Below are 17,658 nucleotides of genomic sequence, written 5' to 3' on the forward strand. Positions count from 1 at the left end.
AGAAAAGAATTACTAAATCTTATTGATATGAACTTACATATTTTATTAGCTGGTATGAAGCAGAAATAGTTCTTGAAGTAAGTTGATCATGTGATAATATCACCAAACAAGTGATTTTAAAGGTAGTGGTTTTTGAAACAGTCTGTTGATTAGAAGGAAGTTTTTAATAGCTCCCATTTTAATGATCTCCTTTGTTTGTATTTCCGAGTTAAATAGTAACACCTTTTGTGAAACAAAATAGCAGATTTTTGTGTCTGTTTTCACCATAAATGTTAATCAGTTTAAAGAACTTGTTCCATCTTATTTTGAGTTATTTTTTTAAGAAGCTTCCATTTTAGGTGGGTACTCCTTTTCCCAGTTTATTGTGCTAGATTTGTTATTACCTTAGTTTTCATTTGACGTGTGAATATAAAGAAATTAGGCAACGATTAATAATGAACTTATCACCTTGCAGGTTGACTGGGTGTCTTGATATTTTGTAAATACTGTGACAAATCGTGTTAAACACACACTAATAAATATGTTTGTAGCATCAAATGTTTATGATTTTAGCTATTTTTTCTGGTTCAGTGATTAGATAGTTCTTGATAGTTTATTTGGGTTCTTTTACAGAATTTTTATGATTTTTATAATATCTTCTGTAGGTACAATTACATCTAGCAGTCCAACTGCCCAACCAGCTGAGGTGCTTTTACAGGCCACGCCTCCTCACAGGAGGGCTCGCTCTGCTGCGTGGTCCTACATCTTCCTGCCGGAGGAGGCTTGGTGTGACCTCACCATTCATCTTCCTGCAGCAGTGCTTCTTAAAGAGATACATATCCAGCCTCACCTTGCATCTCTTGCGAGTGAGTAGTTTTTTTTGTAAAGAAACATGTATGAAAATAAACTGTAATGTAGGAACACTTAAAAATGAGAGAAAATATTTAGTAAACAGTGATACATTTAGGTATGATGCCCAGATTGCTTAATTTTGAAGTTTTTTGTGTAATATTCAACATTACCAACCAAATCATTTCCCATGAAATGAATTGACATAGCTATTCCCCTTAAACAAATAGAATGTTTCATGAAATCCAAACCAACCTGTTTCAGTTATATATAATTTTTCCTTGCCTTTCTCCCCAAATTTATTAAGCTATAGCATTAACTTGAAATGAGTTAGTTTACACACCTATAGATAGCAGGCATACTTTCTCTAGCCCCATCCTCAGTGCCAGTCCTGCAGTGGGAAATTAGCTTGGATTTATGTGTTGTTCCCTCCCCCCCCATTGTAAGATAATTACATGTACACAATTTTTTATTTTAATAACTTGACTATAATATTTAATATTTTTAATATTTGAGTGTGATTTTTTAAATTTGTACTATATTGAGTATCATTCATTTGGTGCTTTTTCATTGAATATATTTTGTTTTCACTTTGCAAGGTGTAAATAATTGAAAAGAGTTTTTAGGAAACAAGTTTTACATTAAGAGGAAAAAGAACTCTTCCAAGTATTCATAAAGGAATCTGAAATACTATTTTGCATTTTTGATCCCAGATTCTTTCAGTATAAGCATAGTGATTTTGGGGCGCCTGGGTGGCTCAGTTGGTTGAGTAACCAACTCTTGATTTCGGATCGGGTCGTGATCCCAGTGTCCTGGGATTGAGCCCCACGTTGGGCTCTGTGCCAAGGATAGAGCCTGCTTGGGATTCTCTCCGTCTGCCCCTCTCCCCACTCACATGCTCTTGCTCTAATAATAATAAAAAAAAAATAGTGATTTTTAAATGTTTGTTTATTTTTAGAGAGAGAGAGAGAGACAGAGTATGGGCGGGGGAGGGTCAGAGAGGGAAGGAGACACAGAATCGGAAACAGGCTCCAAGTTCTGAGCTGTCAACACAGAGCCTCATCTGGGGCTTGAACACACGAACCGTGAGATCATGACCTGAGATGAAGTCTTAAACTTAACCAACTGAGCCACCCAGGTGCCCCAAAGCACTTTGTTTTTGGTATATTATTCTTTTCCAAATTACTTACAACCCTAAGCCGTAACATATTAATCAAATGTCTCACATTGTGAGTGATAATTCTGAGTAATAGAAATAATAGAGTAATTGCCAATTTGGCAGTTTTTTTCTTGCAGAGACTCAAGTTATGTAAATGTGGATTACATATCTTCAGTTATTTTTATTTAGGGGAATGTTACAATTTTTAAAATACTATTTTTGTTATATTGTAGATCTCATATCTTATGTTGGAAAATAGCTCCAAAATCAGTCCTGGTGAAAGTCAATGACAAAGTATGACGTGGCATATAAATTATCTGTTTGCAAGTTCATAATATAACTGAAAGCTACTCTTTTACTGGGATTTCTGCTAAACCATGAAGTCCAGTTCACATTTTCTTTAATAAGTTTTCACTCTTCTCTTCCTCCAGCCTGCCCGTCCTCTGTGTCCGTTGAAGTGAGTGCAGATGGGGTAAACATGCTCCCTTTGTCCACTCCTGTCGTCACCAGCGGCCTCACCTACATAAAAATTCAGCTGGTAAAAGCTGAAGTAGCTTCTGCTGTCTGCCTTAGACTTCATCGCCCCCGAGATGCCAGCACATTAGGCCTGTCACAAATTAAATTACTGGGCCTCACTGCTTTTGGTACCACTTCTTCGGCAACAGTTAATAATCCCTTTCTTCCATCTGAAGATCAGGTATCCAAAACAAGGTATGTTTTATTTCTCATTCTTTTTTTTTAATGATTTATTTATTTATTTACTTATTTTTACTTTTTAATATTATTTTTTATTTTTTTAAATTTACATCCAAATTAGTTAGCATATAGTGCAACAGTGATTTCAAGAGTAGATTCCTTAGTACCCCTTACCCATTTAGCCCATCCCCCCTCCCACAACCCCTCCAGTAACCCTCAGTTTGTTCTCCATATTTATGAGTCTCTTCTGTTTTGTCCCCCTCCCTGTTCTTATATTATTTTTGTTTCCCTTCCCTTATGTTCATCTGTTTGTCTCTTACAAAGTCCTCATAGGAGTGAAGTCATGTGATTTTTGTCTTTCTCTAATTTCACTTAGCATAATACCCTCCAGTTCCATCCATGTAGTTGCAAATGGCAAGATTTCACTCATTTTGATTGCCGAGTAATACTCCATTGTATATATATATATATACACCACACCTTTATCCATTCATCCATCAATGGACATTTGGGCTCCTTCCATACTTTGGCTATTGTTGATAGTGCTGCTATAAATGTTGGGGTGCATGTGTCCTTTCGAAACAGCACACCTGTATCCCTTGGATAAATGCTTAGTAGTGCAATTGCTGGGTCGTAGGGTAGTTCTATTTTTAGTTTTTTGAGGAACCTCCATACTGTTTTCCAGAGTGGCTGCACCAGCTTGCATTCCCAATGTTTTATTTATTTTTGAGAGAGAGTGTGAGCATGTGTGAGCAGGGAAGGGGCAGAGAGAGATGGGGACAGAGGATCTGAAGCAGACTCCACAGTGACAGCAGGGAGCTCATGTGGGGCTTGAGTTCATGAACCGTGAGATCATGACCTAAGCTAAAGTCAGATACTCAACCAGCTGAGCCACCCAGGCACCCCTTATGTCTGATTCTTAAAAAAAGCTTTCTGAGCTTTTTATGAAATTATTTATTCTATGGTTTCTGTTTTAGGGCTTAGGAAGTCCTTTGTTCCATAGGTAGTTTATACAGCACTGTAATTTTATTAGATGTAATAGAGATAATGATTCTTTAGAACCAGAACTTGGAGGCTGGTTAAAATTGAAATTTATGTGTGTTTAATTCTTGAGGTATGTACATTGTGTAGTATCTGTGGGTATGGATTTCTGTTCTTTGGATCAGAGTCTAATATATGAATTTCCACATGCCTGTCACCAGGATACATCTGAGCCATACAAATTGACCATATAGACAGAGACCTAGTCTTGTATGATAATTCCTAAATGGCAGTGAGTGGAAAGGTTAGATTTGAGCCATACAAATTGACCAAATAAACAAAGACCTAAATATGTCCTTTAATTCACATTTATCTGGTATATTTTGATAGTTGAAAATGTTATACACTGGTTCTATTGAAAGTTTTGCCTGATGAGAAAATTTGGGTTTTTTTATTCTCAAGCTGCCAAAACTTTATAGTTTCACAAGGCTATAATCCTATGCATTTTATATTTAAACATATATGTGTATATATAAAAAAAAACATTTTCTGACTGGGCACCTGGCCGGTTCAGTCAGGAGAGCATGTGACCCTTGATCTTAGGGTCATGAATTCAAGCTCCACATTGCACGTGGAGCCTATTTTAAAAAAATACAAAAACGTTTTTTGACTGGTTGAACAAAAGGCAAGTAGTTCCTAAATGCTGTTAGTGGTTAAGTATTTTTATTTGTTACACTATGGAGGAAACTTAACTGTATTTAAGTCCTTCTTCATGTTCTAACATTTTTTAAACGAAGATTTGTGTTATTTATGAGACACAACATGCTGATTTTTCAATTTTGTTTTACCCCAGAAATAATCTGAGCTACTTGAATTTACCACGTAAGCTGCTTTGTGTTGTCTTTTTCAGTATCGGCTGGTTACGGTTATTGCATCATTGCCTTACTCACATAAGTGATCTGGAAGGAATGATGGCAAGTGCGGCTGCACCTACTGCTAATCTGCTGCAGACTTGTGCTGCCTTACTGATGTCCCCGTACTGTGGGATGCACTCACCCAACATTGAGGTTGTGCTTGTAAAGATAGGACTGCAGTCCACAAGGATTGGCCTGAAGCTCATAGACATTCTCCTGAGAAACTGTGCAGCATCAGGCAGTGATCCTACAGGTGACCACCGTTAACTTTGATATTTTAATTTTTACCTATCTGCAAAACAGTGACAGTTACTTAATCACTTAATCTTTGTAATGAAATCTGTTTCTGAAATTAATTTCCATTATGGCTTCAATGTCCTTGGAGTTTTTTTGTTGTTGTTGCTGTAATTTATGGAAGCCTAATTTTTAATTAACAATTTAAAATTAAATTGAGCAAATGTTCCTATACCATTTGCTTATTTAGCAAACTTTCTTTTGGTTCTTTATTGCAAGATCTAAACAGCCCTTTACTTTTTGGAAGACTGAATGGACTCTCTTCCGATTCTACGATAGATATTCTTTACCAGCTTGGAACAACTCAGGATCCTGGAACAAAAGACAGGTATATGTTGATCTTGTTTTTTTGTTTTGTTCTGTTTCTTTTTTTCCTTTTTTAAAATTAATTAATTTTTTAATATTTATTTATTTTGAGAGAGAGAGAGAGAGTGAGTGGGGGTGAGACAGAGAGACAGGGAGACAGAGAATCCCAAGCAGGCTCCATGCTGTCAGCACAGAGCCCGATGCAGGGCTTGAACTCACGGACACTGAGATCACTGTTTATTATTTAAGGACACACTTAACACACAGTTATGTGATAACGAACGTTACTTCTAATACTTTCTCCTTAGGTTGTTTCGTAAAAGTCAAGACTGTTGATTATATTGGACATATACCTGTATGCTTTACATGATATAACTTCTAGAAACTTTTGTGAACATTAAACATCAATTTTTATGTATTTAGACATATCTTAAGCAAATTTGAATGGAAATAGAATTATAATCAGTATTACTTTTTTTTTATTTTTAAATTTTTTTTTTTTTTTTAACATTTATTTATTTTTTTGAGACAGAGAGAGACAGAGCATGAACAGGGGAGGGTCAGAGACAGAGGGAGACACAGAATCTGAAACAGGCTCCAGGCTCTGAGCTGTCAGCACAGAGCCCGATGCGGGGCTTGAACTCACAGACCGTGAGATCATGACCTGAGCCGAAGTCGGCCGCTTAACCCACTGAGCCACCCAGGCGCCCCGTAATCAGTATTACTTTTGACAACTGGAATGGAATAAAATATTACAGGTTTTGAAATGTTTATTTACTTCAAGAGAGAGCACAAGTGAGGAAGGGGCAGAGAGAGAGGGAGAGAGAGAATCCCAAGCAGGTTCCACGCTGTCAACACAGAGCCCAATGCCGGGCTCAGTCGCACAGATGATGAGATCATGACATGAATCGAAATCAAGAGCCAGACGTTTAAGTGACTGAGCCACTCAGGCGCCCCAAAATATTACATGTTTTTATGTGAACCATGTTGTTAGGAGATCTTTGTTAAGTTGTGGTGCTGTCAAATCATACAATCTTAGGTAGCATTTACTACCTGTGTATGAATATTAGAATATTGTGTCCATATTAGGCACCTAGACTATTTTGACAAAAGTAATGTTTTTTTTGATTACTTATTATTTGTAATATTCATTGACAGCTTTTCATTAGCTCTCTACCTTCTATCTCCTTCCTACTGCAAGGTGAAATGTTGTCATACAAAGTAAATAATATTTGAACATCTCACCTAAATATTTAGTGATGGTTTACATATAGGTAATTTTGGATGGGTTTTACTAATGTACCTTTTCTTTGATGTCTTCTACCTCCACATTGAGAAGAACTTCCCAAGTATTTTTGAGACACGTTTTTGTTGACAAATTTTGGGTGATGATTTGTCATTCTCTTGTTTTATATATATCATATATCAGTACCAGAATACCATTTATACAATGTGTGACTCCATAAACAATTAATCTTTACTATTTTCTGAGTTAATGCTATCCTTTAATATTTTGGTTAATATTCAAGAAAATCATTTGATATTTTGTTAGTTTGTTTATAAGTTATTAACAAATCATTAATTTTGTGGGTACTTAACTCATTTTATTGGTATTTACTGAATAGTTGCTGTGTGCATGGCACTGCGCTAGATACTAGAGTGTCCAAGTTCATTGAATCCAGCTTTTTGCCTTGTATTGGGGAGACAGAATACTGTCACTCACAAGGGACAATTTACATAGGTCAGACTTGGGGATTTGGGGTAGTGTCAGGCGTGGCAGGTGCCTAGTAAATTTTGATACTTTAATCACTGATAATGTAATAAGCTTTAACTTATTTTAGGCTAGTTGCTTTCATACTCTCCGATGAAGAATGTTCAAATGGCATTTAATGAAGTAAATTTATCTCCAGCATGGTAACTTCAAGATATTAAATAAGCTGAATTCTTTTCTATAAAGCTTTTTGCTTCACATAAGTAATATGATTATTATGTTTAAAAATAGAGTGGAATTTTTTGGAATTTTTTTTTGATGTTTCTTTTTGAGAGAGAGACAAAGTGTTAGTGGGGAAGAGGCACAGAGAGAGGGAGACACAATCGGAAGCAGCCTCCAGGCTCTGAGCTGTCAGCACAGAGCCTGACATGGGGCTCGAACCCACGTACTGTGAGATCATGACCTGAGCTGAAGTTGGATGCTAAACTCACTGAGCCACTTGGGCGCCCCTGGAATATTTTTTGATAGAATAAATTGTGCCAAATTCAAATTATAATGGCTAATGAGGTAAGAAAGAATTAAAAAATTAATTTTATTTTTTTAATGCTTATTTATTTTGAGAGAGAGACAGAGAGCGAGCAGGGCAAAGGCAGAGAGAGAGAGAGAGGGAGACACAATCTGAAGCAGGCTCCAGACTCTGAGCTATTAGCATAGAGCCCGACGTAGGGCTTGAACCCACGAACAGTGAGACCATCACCTGAGCTGAAGTCGGACGCCTAACGCACTTAGACACCCAGGCCACCCCATAAAATATTAATTTTAAATATTTTTCTAGAACAACTTTCTTAAAATATTTAATTCTTTAATAGTTCTTTGTTTTTTTTTGTCATAGGAAAATTACCCTAAATAAAATTGTTCTCACTGCATAATACTTTTTAAAACATAAATGTTTTAGAACTGACATAATAACAAAATTATTGGCTTCCGCACACTGAGAAAATTTTACTCTTTCCCAATTACCTCATCTGCTTTCTCTTTTTCTGACTTATATTTATTTCCGATCATATGAAATTTAAAGGGTCTTGTCCGGGGGCGACTGGGTGGCTCAGTTGGTTAAGCATCTGACTCTTGGTTTCATCTCAGGTCATGATCTCATGGTTCGTGAGTTTGAGCTCCACATCGCTTCATGCCCACAGTGCAGGACCTGCTTTCTTTCTATCCCTCTCTCTCTGCCCTTCCCTCCCTCTCTCCCTCTCTCAAAATAAATAAATAAAAACTTTAAAAATATATATTAAAAAAAACAGTAAAATAAGGGGTCTTGTTCAGAGCAGAGAAGGGGTTTAAGTAGCATTATATACCTTCCTACCCCCATTTCTTGTAACCTGAAGCAAAGAATCTTATAAACTCCAAAGCCATATTGCTTTAAAAGATGTTACTCTATGGGGCGCCTGGGTGGCTCAGTCGGTTGAGCGTCCGACTTCGGCTCAGGTCACCATCTCGTGGTCCGTGAGTTCGAGCCCTGCGTCGGGCTCTGGGCTGATGGCTCAGAGCCTGGAGCCTGCTTCCGATTCTGTGTCTCCCTCTCTCTCTGCCCCTCCCCCGTTCATGCTCTTTCTCAAAAATAATAAACGTTTAAAAAAAAAAAAAAAGATGTTATTCTCTGGGCGCCTGGGTGGCTCAGTCAGTTAAGTGTCTGACTATTCATTTCAGCTCAGGTCACGATCTCACAGTTTCGTGAGTTCAGACCCCTGCAGTGACTCTGTAGAGCCTCCTCCAGATTCTCTCTTCTTCTCCCCTGCTCATGCTCGCTCTCAAAATAAATAATAAACTTAAAAAAAAATTTTTTTTAAATGTTGTTCTCAGTATTCCCCCCAACTCCAGGGTATTAAGGGTAGGGTGACACTTGAGAAAAAGTACTTATGTTGGGGCTATATTCTGTTGTCAGAGTGCAGGGCGGTGGGTGACTGCTAGTAGTATTTAATGGTTGGGGGCCAGGGGAGTAAGACATGCTGTGTTGCATGAGATTCTGCACAATAAAGAATTAGCCCCAGATTACTATTCTGGGTTGTGTGGATTTGTTATAAGATGAAAGAAAATTTATAGGAGACCATGAATTTGTTAAGTTTTGTATCCTGTAAGTCCAGATATTTATAGGGTTTTTTTGGTAAGTGAGTTAAGTAATTACCCAATGTTTATTTGCATAACATAAATTATATGTTATCATATGTTATTTCAAACATTTTCATCAGTTAAGATTAGTAAGGTTATTGGAGAAGTAGAACTACTATGTCAATTTTGCTTACATAAGTTCCTTTTCCTTCCTAGTTTAGATTAAAAGTACCAAGAACATTAGTATATGACTCTCATAAATACAGTGCTTACTTGAAATGGTGGTATTTATCCATATTAAATGTCAGTTGTGGTATAATTGGTTATTTGAATTCATTTTCTTTTAAGAATTCAGGCCTTGTTAAAATGGGTCAGTGATTCTGCAAGAGTGGCTGCTATGAGGAGAAGTGGCAGGATGAGCTACATGTGCCCTAACTCTTCGACAGTAGAGTATGGTCTTCTCATGCCATCTCCTTCTCATTTGCACTGTGTAGCAGCAATTCTGTGGCATAGTTATGAACTGCTTGTAGAGTACGATTTACCAGCGCTGCTGGACCGAGACCTCTTTGAGTAAGTACGATTTTTGAAATCCTTTTTTCTCCATTAGCAGATTGTTACAGGTTTTCACTTGATGAAATGGTATTTTATATGCTTGTTTGGATACTAATAATACTTTGAAAGTAGTAGTTACATAGAATCATGTATAATTTTGAAATTAGGTGCTTACAAATTTAATTAGATTTATCTCCACTAAGAAGAAATATTAGTGTCATTGCTTGCTTTCTCCCACCTAAAATTGAAGTGTTTAATGTATGTGTTCCTACAGGTCATAGTATTTATTCTTTTTTGCAAATTTACCCACCAGACTTTTTTATTGGGCTTGTGCACATGCCAACGGGGGAGGGACAAGGAAGAGAGAAAATCTCAAGCAGGTTCCATCCCCAGCATGGAGCCCAACACGGGGCTCATTCCCACAACTGTGAGATCATGACCTGAGCCGAAATCAAGAGTGGGACACTTAACCGACTGAGTCACCCAGGCACCCCCAGATTGTTTTTTTATCCTTAATGTACAGCTATTTTTATCCTTAATGTACAGCTATTTAAGTAAAAGTATAATTGGAAATTTTGAAAGACTTACTACTTTAGAGAGTTTTTATGGTTATTTGTTTTTACTACTTTCTAGTTATCTGATAGGATTGTTCTTTTGGCAGTTTCCACTTACCCACATTTCTTTATCATACTTAGGGCTTTGCTGAACTTAGCGCCTGTAATTGCTAAGTCTATAACAGAATATTATATTTATTTCTGAGGAGTTCCATGACCTAATAAAAGACTGGCCTTTTGTCCTTTTTAGTCCGTCATTTTCATATTTGGTCTTCTCAATTGGCATAACCCACGACTTATTAATGAAACTTAATAATAGTTTTTGATTTGCAAACGTGAATTTTAAGCCATCAATCATGTCAAATTCAATCTGAACATCTCTTTTGTGTAATTTTTCAATGTTTCTTTCTTTCTTTAAGTTTATTTATTTATTTTGAGAGACTGCGCAAATGTGGAGGGGCAGAGGGAGAGAGAGAATCCCAAGCAGGTTCCACCTTGTCACTGCAGAGCCTGATGCTGGGCTGAAACTCAGGAACCATGAGATCATGGCCTGAGCTGAAATCAGGAGTTGGACACTTAACTGAGCCATCCAGGCACAACTCCAGTGTTTCTTTATGTAACTTTTTTGAGGTCACACATAGAGCGGTAGATACATTTAAATACAGATCTCTTGATTTTCTGTACTGGTTTTACAAGTCTAATCTAACTTCATCTGCCTAAATACCTAAATAATGTATATCAAAGCAGTCATCATGAAATCTTACAGTATTCTATGTCAAATAAAACATATACTTTTATAGCTGTCATGATTTTATACAGTGTATGTTGATTTCTAATATTACTATTGGAAAAATGAGGTCTTTCTAAAGATACATATATAATATTAACCTGGTGTCTTTTATTCCCCTAGGTTACTTTTTAATTGGTCCATGTCTCTTCCCTGCAATATGGTTTTGAAGAAAGCTGTTGACAGTCTACTTTGCTCAATGTGTCATATACACCCAAATTATTTTTCTTTGCTCATGGGCTGGATGGGGATTACCCCTCCTCCAGTGCAGTGTCACCACAGACTGTCCATGACTGATGATAGCAAAAAGCAAGATCTTACTTCATCCTTAACAGATGACTCTAAAAATGCACAAGCGCCTCTTGCACTAACTGAATCACATTTGGCAACCCTTGCATCCTCTTCTCAATCTCCAGAAGCTATCAAACAATTATTGGACTCAGGTTTGCCTTCTCTTCTTGTGAGGAGTCTGGCTACTTTCTGCTTCAGTCACATTTCTTACTCAGAAAGCATTGCTCAGTCAATAGATACTTCCCAGGACAAGCTCAGGCGGCATCATGTTGCACAACAATGTAATAAGATGCCTATCACAGCAGACCTGGTTGCTCCCATTCTTAGGTTTTTGACAGAAGTTGGCAGTAGCCATGTTATGAAAGACTGGCTCGGTGGGTCTGAGGTCAATCCACTGTGGACAGCACTTCTGTTTTTATTGTGTCATTCTGGGTCCGCTTCTGGAGGACATAATTTAGGTGCACAACAACAGACTAGTGCAAGATCGGCCTCTCTTTCTTCAGCTGCTCCAACAGGATTGACTACTCAACAGAGGACAGCTATTGAGAACGCCACTGTTGCATTCTTCCTGCAGTGCATTTCATGCCACCCTCATAATCAAAAACTGATGGCCCAGGTAAGATTAGAAATACCGGCTTAAGTTTTAGGCATCTTATTATTTTAATACAATGTTAAATAACACTAATGAAATTAGTTGAGAAAGGGGTATGTATTATAGGTGATAATGAAAATTGGGATACGGTCCATTTAGAGATCTAAATTGAAACTAATTAAAATAAAGTCTTGATATATCTTCCCTCTTCCTCTCAACTGTCACATATTCCTTTTGATGAGATAATGGGCAAATTCACAGCGATTCTAGCTATAGATCATACATTCCTCTTTTTAAACTCATCTCCCCCTGCCCCCCATAAAGAGGACAAACCAGAACAGTACGGGCTGCTGAAAGACGATTGACCACTTGAAGGTGTCATCTCATCTGCAGTGGAGTATTGTATTTTGTTGTAACTGACTTGCTATGACTTTTAGTTTGCTTCTAATGAAGCAGACATTAGGGTAGATTTCAGATAGGAGACTCCTGACAAATCTCACTAAAAATATGAGAGATGATTTTATTGTTTTAAGTCCATGGGGACAAAAATCTTGAAAGCTAGAATTATTACAAGGACGATTCTAGTTGATTTTTGCCAGAGTCCGCTCCTTTCTAGCTGTTTTGACCTTTATCTAGAGACAGTTAACATAATTTTCAAGAAATACTGAATGATTTAACTTTATTGAGAAGGATAGCAAGATACTTGAGTGTCTAAAGTATTTAATTATTGCCAAACTTGATCTGCTTAATATGCCTAATTAAAGGAAATGTCTAAATTATCCATTTTAACCAAGGTCATGGATATGAGAATTTGAAAATCTGGTTTGTACCTCTGGGTAGCCTGAAACTTTTGTGTCTTACTGCTTTCTGGCTTAATTATCATCTCTCAGCTTCTTGTTAAGGCTTTGTTTGATATTTTTAATACCCTTTTTTCATAATTTTTATTGCATTGTAAGCACATTGATATTGACTCAAGTTGAAAGTAAGTTGGTTACACCAGGTATTTATGTGAAAACCCTGTAGTAGTAGTTTATCCACAGAAATTTTCTCTGGGGATAATCTTTTTTTTTTCTTGAAAGTACACAGCTGCAGATAAATAGTGCACTTAATTTTTAAATCTCTTTACTTGCCAGGTCCTCTGTGAACTTTTTCAAACGTCTCCTCAAAGAGGGAACCTTCCAACATCAGGGAACATTTCAGGGTTTATACGTAGATTGTTTTTGCAATTGATGCTGGAGGATGAGAAAGTGACAATGTTTCTTCAGTCTCCCTGTCCAGTGAGTATTTTAACAGTTTAATTAAATCTTAATATTAGCTGTGTATAAAGATATTTTATAATTTCATATCAGAATCTGCAATTACCTCTACATCCTAATTTCTCAAATAGCAAACTGAAACTAGAACAACCTTGGTACTTAATGATAGGACTTACAAGTCTTTTTTGGATAACCCTTCTTGTGATAAATAGCCTAATTATACACTACCATTAAAAGTATAATTTGGTTGGGGGAAAGAGTGACAGATTATTAGGTACAGTGGTGCTAATACGAAAGTTGAGCAACAAATCAGATGTCAAATGTACCACATTAAAAAAAAAATATTTAATGCTGCTTTTTGAGGGAGGGAGGGAAGGAGGGAGGGAGGGAGAGAGAGAGAGAGAGAGAGAAAGCATGAGTGGGGGAGGGACGGAGAGAGAGGGAGACACAGAATTCAACGCAGGCTCCAAGCTTCAAGCTGTCAGCACAAGAGCCCGATGTGGGGCTCAAACCTACGAACCACAAGATCATGACCTGAGCCAAAGTTGGATGCTTAACTGACTGAGCTACCTAGGCACCCTTCAAATGTACCATACTTTCAAAAATATATAAAATATACTCTTTATATTTTGTGTGTATTTACACTTTTTATTCTTTTAGAAAAACTTTTGAAATTGTTTTGTAATGATACATGTTTCCAAAAAATCACTTCTTGATTTCTTTTGAATTTTCAGCTGTATAAAGGTAGAATTAATGCTACAAGCCATGTCATCCAACATCCAATGTACGGAGCAGGCCATAAGTTCCGTACACTTCATTTGCCGGTCTCAACAACATTATCAGAAGTTCTTGACAGAGTGTCAGGCAAGTCAGATTTAAGTATTAAAATTTTTCTTTATGTTACATTATATAAAATTTTTATTATGTTTTGTAACTTTATTTTACTGCATCTACTCACTCAGCAACCATTTCATGAATAGAAAGGTCAGTATGTCTTTACATTTTCAAGCATGAGAAAGAAGCTGATAAAGGAGACAAAGTGTATGTGCGCTGCCTTCTAGCACCCATAGTTCTTTTGCTGTGGTGTGTGTTGTGTGGAGAATTGGCAGAATGAACAGTTGGAAATGTTGACAAGCCTTGGGAAGCCATTGATGGAATTTTTTCACAATAAACCGTAGGGCTTTTTTATAATAGGTGATTTGCAGGCTATTAGGTTGGATAACAGGATTCTAAATAATAAATATTTACTAGATCTCAGGAAGAAATGAATGGTCAGGAGATGAAAATGAAGTAGGTAGACTTGATTGGTGACCTTATTATTTATAATAGTGAAGAAAGCAGAGAGAAATTATCCCCTAGGCTTCCTGCCTGTATTCTAAGATGATGGCCTTAAACAGTATACAGGTTATTAAAACACAGGTTTGTATTATATTAAAATATAAGCAGTTTTGATGACAGAATGCAGATCAACTGTAGATAGTTTGATTGCCTGTAGATAGTTTGATTGCCTCTCAGAAATCCTGAGAATGAAATCAGTGAGTGAATTGATTGAGCACCTTCTATGTGTAAGTCCTCAGGCTGTAAGAGTAAGCAAGACCTGTACCCTGCCCCTCAATATTAGGGTCTTACTTACGCTGTTTAAAACGTAAATGAAATTAAATAATGTTTGCATTCTAATATAAATGTAAGTATGTTTCTATCTGTATGCATTAGAAGGGAGTACCTAAGTACTACAGCTGGGAACTTAGGAGTATCTCAGAAAAAAGCTGATGTCCATGTATCAGTGGGAAATACAAAGCTTATTTTGTAATTTCTAAGCTTAGAAAAAAACTGGGTTGAAGAGATTTGGGAGTTGTTACCATCCATAGATGGTAAGTTAAACCATGTGAATGGATGTGATCGCTATGAGAAAATAAGGTAGAAAAGATTCTTTCTTGGTTTTAGTCACTGCAGCCACACAAGTATGTACATAATACTATATAATTCTTTCCTTTTTATAAGTTAAACAATAAAATGTTCAAATACTATTATAATTGTATAAATAACATTTGTTCTTATTTGAAAATGTCTGCCATATCTTGTTACAGCTAAACTTGTTCGAAAATTTGATTTTATAGACTTTTTTTCTATCATAGCCTTGAAATTGTTCCTTGTGCGTGACGAAGAAAAAAATGAATAATTAATTTAAATGAAAGAAGGAGAAGTGGGCAAGAGTACTGAAGTTCAGTTATTGCTATTTCCTATCGATCATGGGAAAGTATAGACATTATATTACAAAATAACTGGAAATTTAATATTTTTCTTTTTCTTCACTATAAAGGAATACTGTTTTCTAAAATGTCTTATTAGGTCATTAAGAGTAATGACCTTTATTACCTACAAATCTAAAAAATAAATTGATTACTTTCTAAGAATACTACTCCTAGTAAAAAGTCAGACAAAGAGTCATCCTGAGCAAACATGGAAAATTTGCAAGTGCTAATTTAACCTGTATTTAGAAATGCTTTGGTCCTTTAAAGTGTATTTATGATCTTTAGCCATACTTGGTATGATATATTTACATGTGCATATATATTTTATCAATATGTATAAAAACAAGTAATCCAAAATTAATAATTTTACCCACTTCCCATAGCTTTTGACTACATTGCTTTCAAATAATATAGTTATGTGTCAGTATCTTTGCTTTTACAAATTTCTGTCATTGCTTTTAAGCAATTTGATTGTTATATGCCTTGTGGTTTCTTGCTGCTTATGATGTGGGTTTGTTGACTTTCTTGAATCTGGGTGTATAGATTCCATCATATTTGGACATTTTTTTACAAATATTTTTTCATATTTTTTGTCTCTGCTTCTCTCTTCACGTAGAGTAATTCAGGTTACACATTTATTAGGCCTCTTGAAGTTCTTCCATAGCTCACTGAAGCTCTGCTCATTCCCCCCACCCTGATGCCCTGCCTCTTTTTCCCCCCTCTGTTTAAAATTTTTGGATAATTTTTATTGCTCTGTCTTCAATTCTGTTCCTCTGTAGTGCCTACTAATTTGTTCTTTTTTAATATCTCCTTGTCCTTTTTTAAAGTGTATAAGCTTTCCTTTAAACATGTTTATGTTGATTATTTGTTCCTCATTATAGATTGTATACTATTGCTTCTTTATTTGCCTGGAAAATTTTATTGGACTTCTACTTTTTTACTTTTTGGGTGCTGGATATTTTTGTAGTTTAATAAATATTTTTTATTTTGTTCTGGGACAAAGTTATATTACTTGGAAATGGATTGCTTCTTTTAGATCTAGCTTTTAAATGTTATTAGTTAGGAACAGAGCACCTTTTAAACTAAGGCAGAACTTATTTGTGATGATGGACATTTTTAATAAACTTGTACTGTCTAGTACGGTAGCTGTTGAGCACATGAAATGTGTTTGGTGAGAGTAAGGAACTAAGTTTTTAATGAGTTTAATTTTGAAAAGGTACTATATTGAAATAGAAGTAGGGTACCACATTTGAAAATGAAAGTCTAAGGCTACTTGGGCCTCACTACTGAGGTAATACCCATCTGAGAAATGTTAGGAATTCACTAGGCATTGAGAACACTAAATATTACAGCCCTTATTTTAGACTCTGGGGTTGGTCCCCTTTTGAGAAGTACTTAACTTGGCTTTTGGTGGTTTCCTCATATATAATACTCATCTGTATGCACTAAAGACCCAGAGGAGACTGTAGATCTCTGGAGCTCTTTCTCTCTGCAGATCTCTCCTCCCTTGCAATGTGACTTAAAAACTGCAGCCAGCCATCTTTGTCTTCCTGGACTCCCAGTCCGTATCCTTACCTTGGATGACTTCTGAGTTGTGCCGATCTATGGCCTGGGAAACTCTAGCAATGAGCTGGAGCAGTCCTAGAGCTCACCTCTTTAGTTTCCACTCACCTAGGCATCACTCTGTGGCCTTCCTGATGGCCATTGTGTGAAAACTGTTTAATGTATTTTCCTAGTTTTTAGTTATTTCAGGTAGTAGAGTAAATCTGGTTTTGTTATTTCATCTTGATTAGAAGTGGTAATCCAAACTAGAACAATTTTTTTTTTAGTTAAAAAAATTGTTTTTAAATGTTTATTTTTGAGAGAGAGACTAACAGAGACAGAGTGTGAGCAAGGGTGGGGCAAAGAGAGGGAGACACAGAATCTAAAGTAGGTTCCAGGCTCTGACCTGTCAGCACAGAACCCAACGTGCAGCTTGAACTCACAAGCCACGAGATTATGACCTGAGCGGAAGTCAGACGCTTAACTGACTGAACCACCCAGGCGCTGGCCCCATTTAAAATTTTTTTTTCGTGTTTATTTATTTATTGAGACAGAGGGCGCATGTGCACAAGTGGGGGAGAAGCAGAGAGAGAATCCCAAGCAAGCTCCATGCTGTCAGTGCAGAGCCTGACATGGGGCTCTATCTCTCAAACCATGAGATTGTGACCTGAGCTGAAATCAAGAGTTGGACCATTAACCAACTGAGCCACCCAGGTGCCCCTAGAACAATTTTAATATATTTTTTTAAATGTTTTATTTACTTTTGAGACAGAGAGACAAAGCATGAGCAGGGGAGGGGCAGAGAGAGAGGGAGACACAAAATCTGAAGCAGGC

The 17,658-nt window shown here is 36.6% G+C and overlaps 1 protein-coding gene across 11 annotated transcripts in view; it reads left to right on the forward strand.

Annotated features, from left to right (window-relative positions):
* Positions 1–17,658, forward strand: part of BIRC6 (baculoviral IAP repeat containing 6) — a 225,829-nt gene that overhangs the window by 132,218 nt on the left and 75,953 nt on the right. For all 11 annotated transcript variants that reach the window (XR_009248332.1, XM_058682986.1, XM_058682989.1 and 8 more), the window contains 8 exons: positions 645–845; positions 2,419–2,698; positions 4,575–4,831; positions 5,092–5,200; positions 9,347–9,568; positions 11,015–11,798; positions 12,908–13,051; positions 13,765–13,894. Coding sequence is in view for 10 of the 11 variants with exons in the window: in XM_058682986.1 (XP_058538969.1) it covers positions 645–845; positions 2,419–2,698; positions 4,575–4,831; positions 5,092–5,200; positions 9,347–9,568; positions 11,015–11,798; positions 12,908–13,051; positions 13,765–13,894 (2,127 nt within the window). In the remaining variant the exon portion in view is untranslated. The remainder of the gene's footprint in view (positions 1–644; positions 846–2,418; positions 2,699–4,574; positions 4,832–5,091; positions 5,201–9,346; positions 9,569–11,014; positions 11,799–12,907; positions 13,052–13,764; positions 13,895–17,658) is intronic.

The sequence above is a fragment of the Neofelis nebulosa genome, chromosome 9, assembly GCF_028018385.1.
Source record: "Neofelis nebulosa isolate mNeoNeb1 chromosome 9, mNeoNeb1.pri, whole genome shotgun sequence".
NCBI lineage: Eukaryota > Metazoa > Chordata > Mammalia > Carnivora > Felidae > Neofelis > Neofelis nebulosa.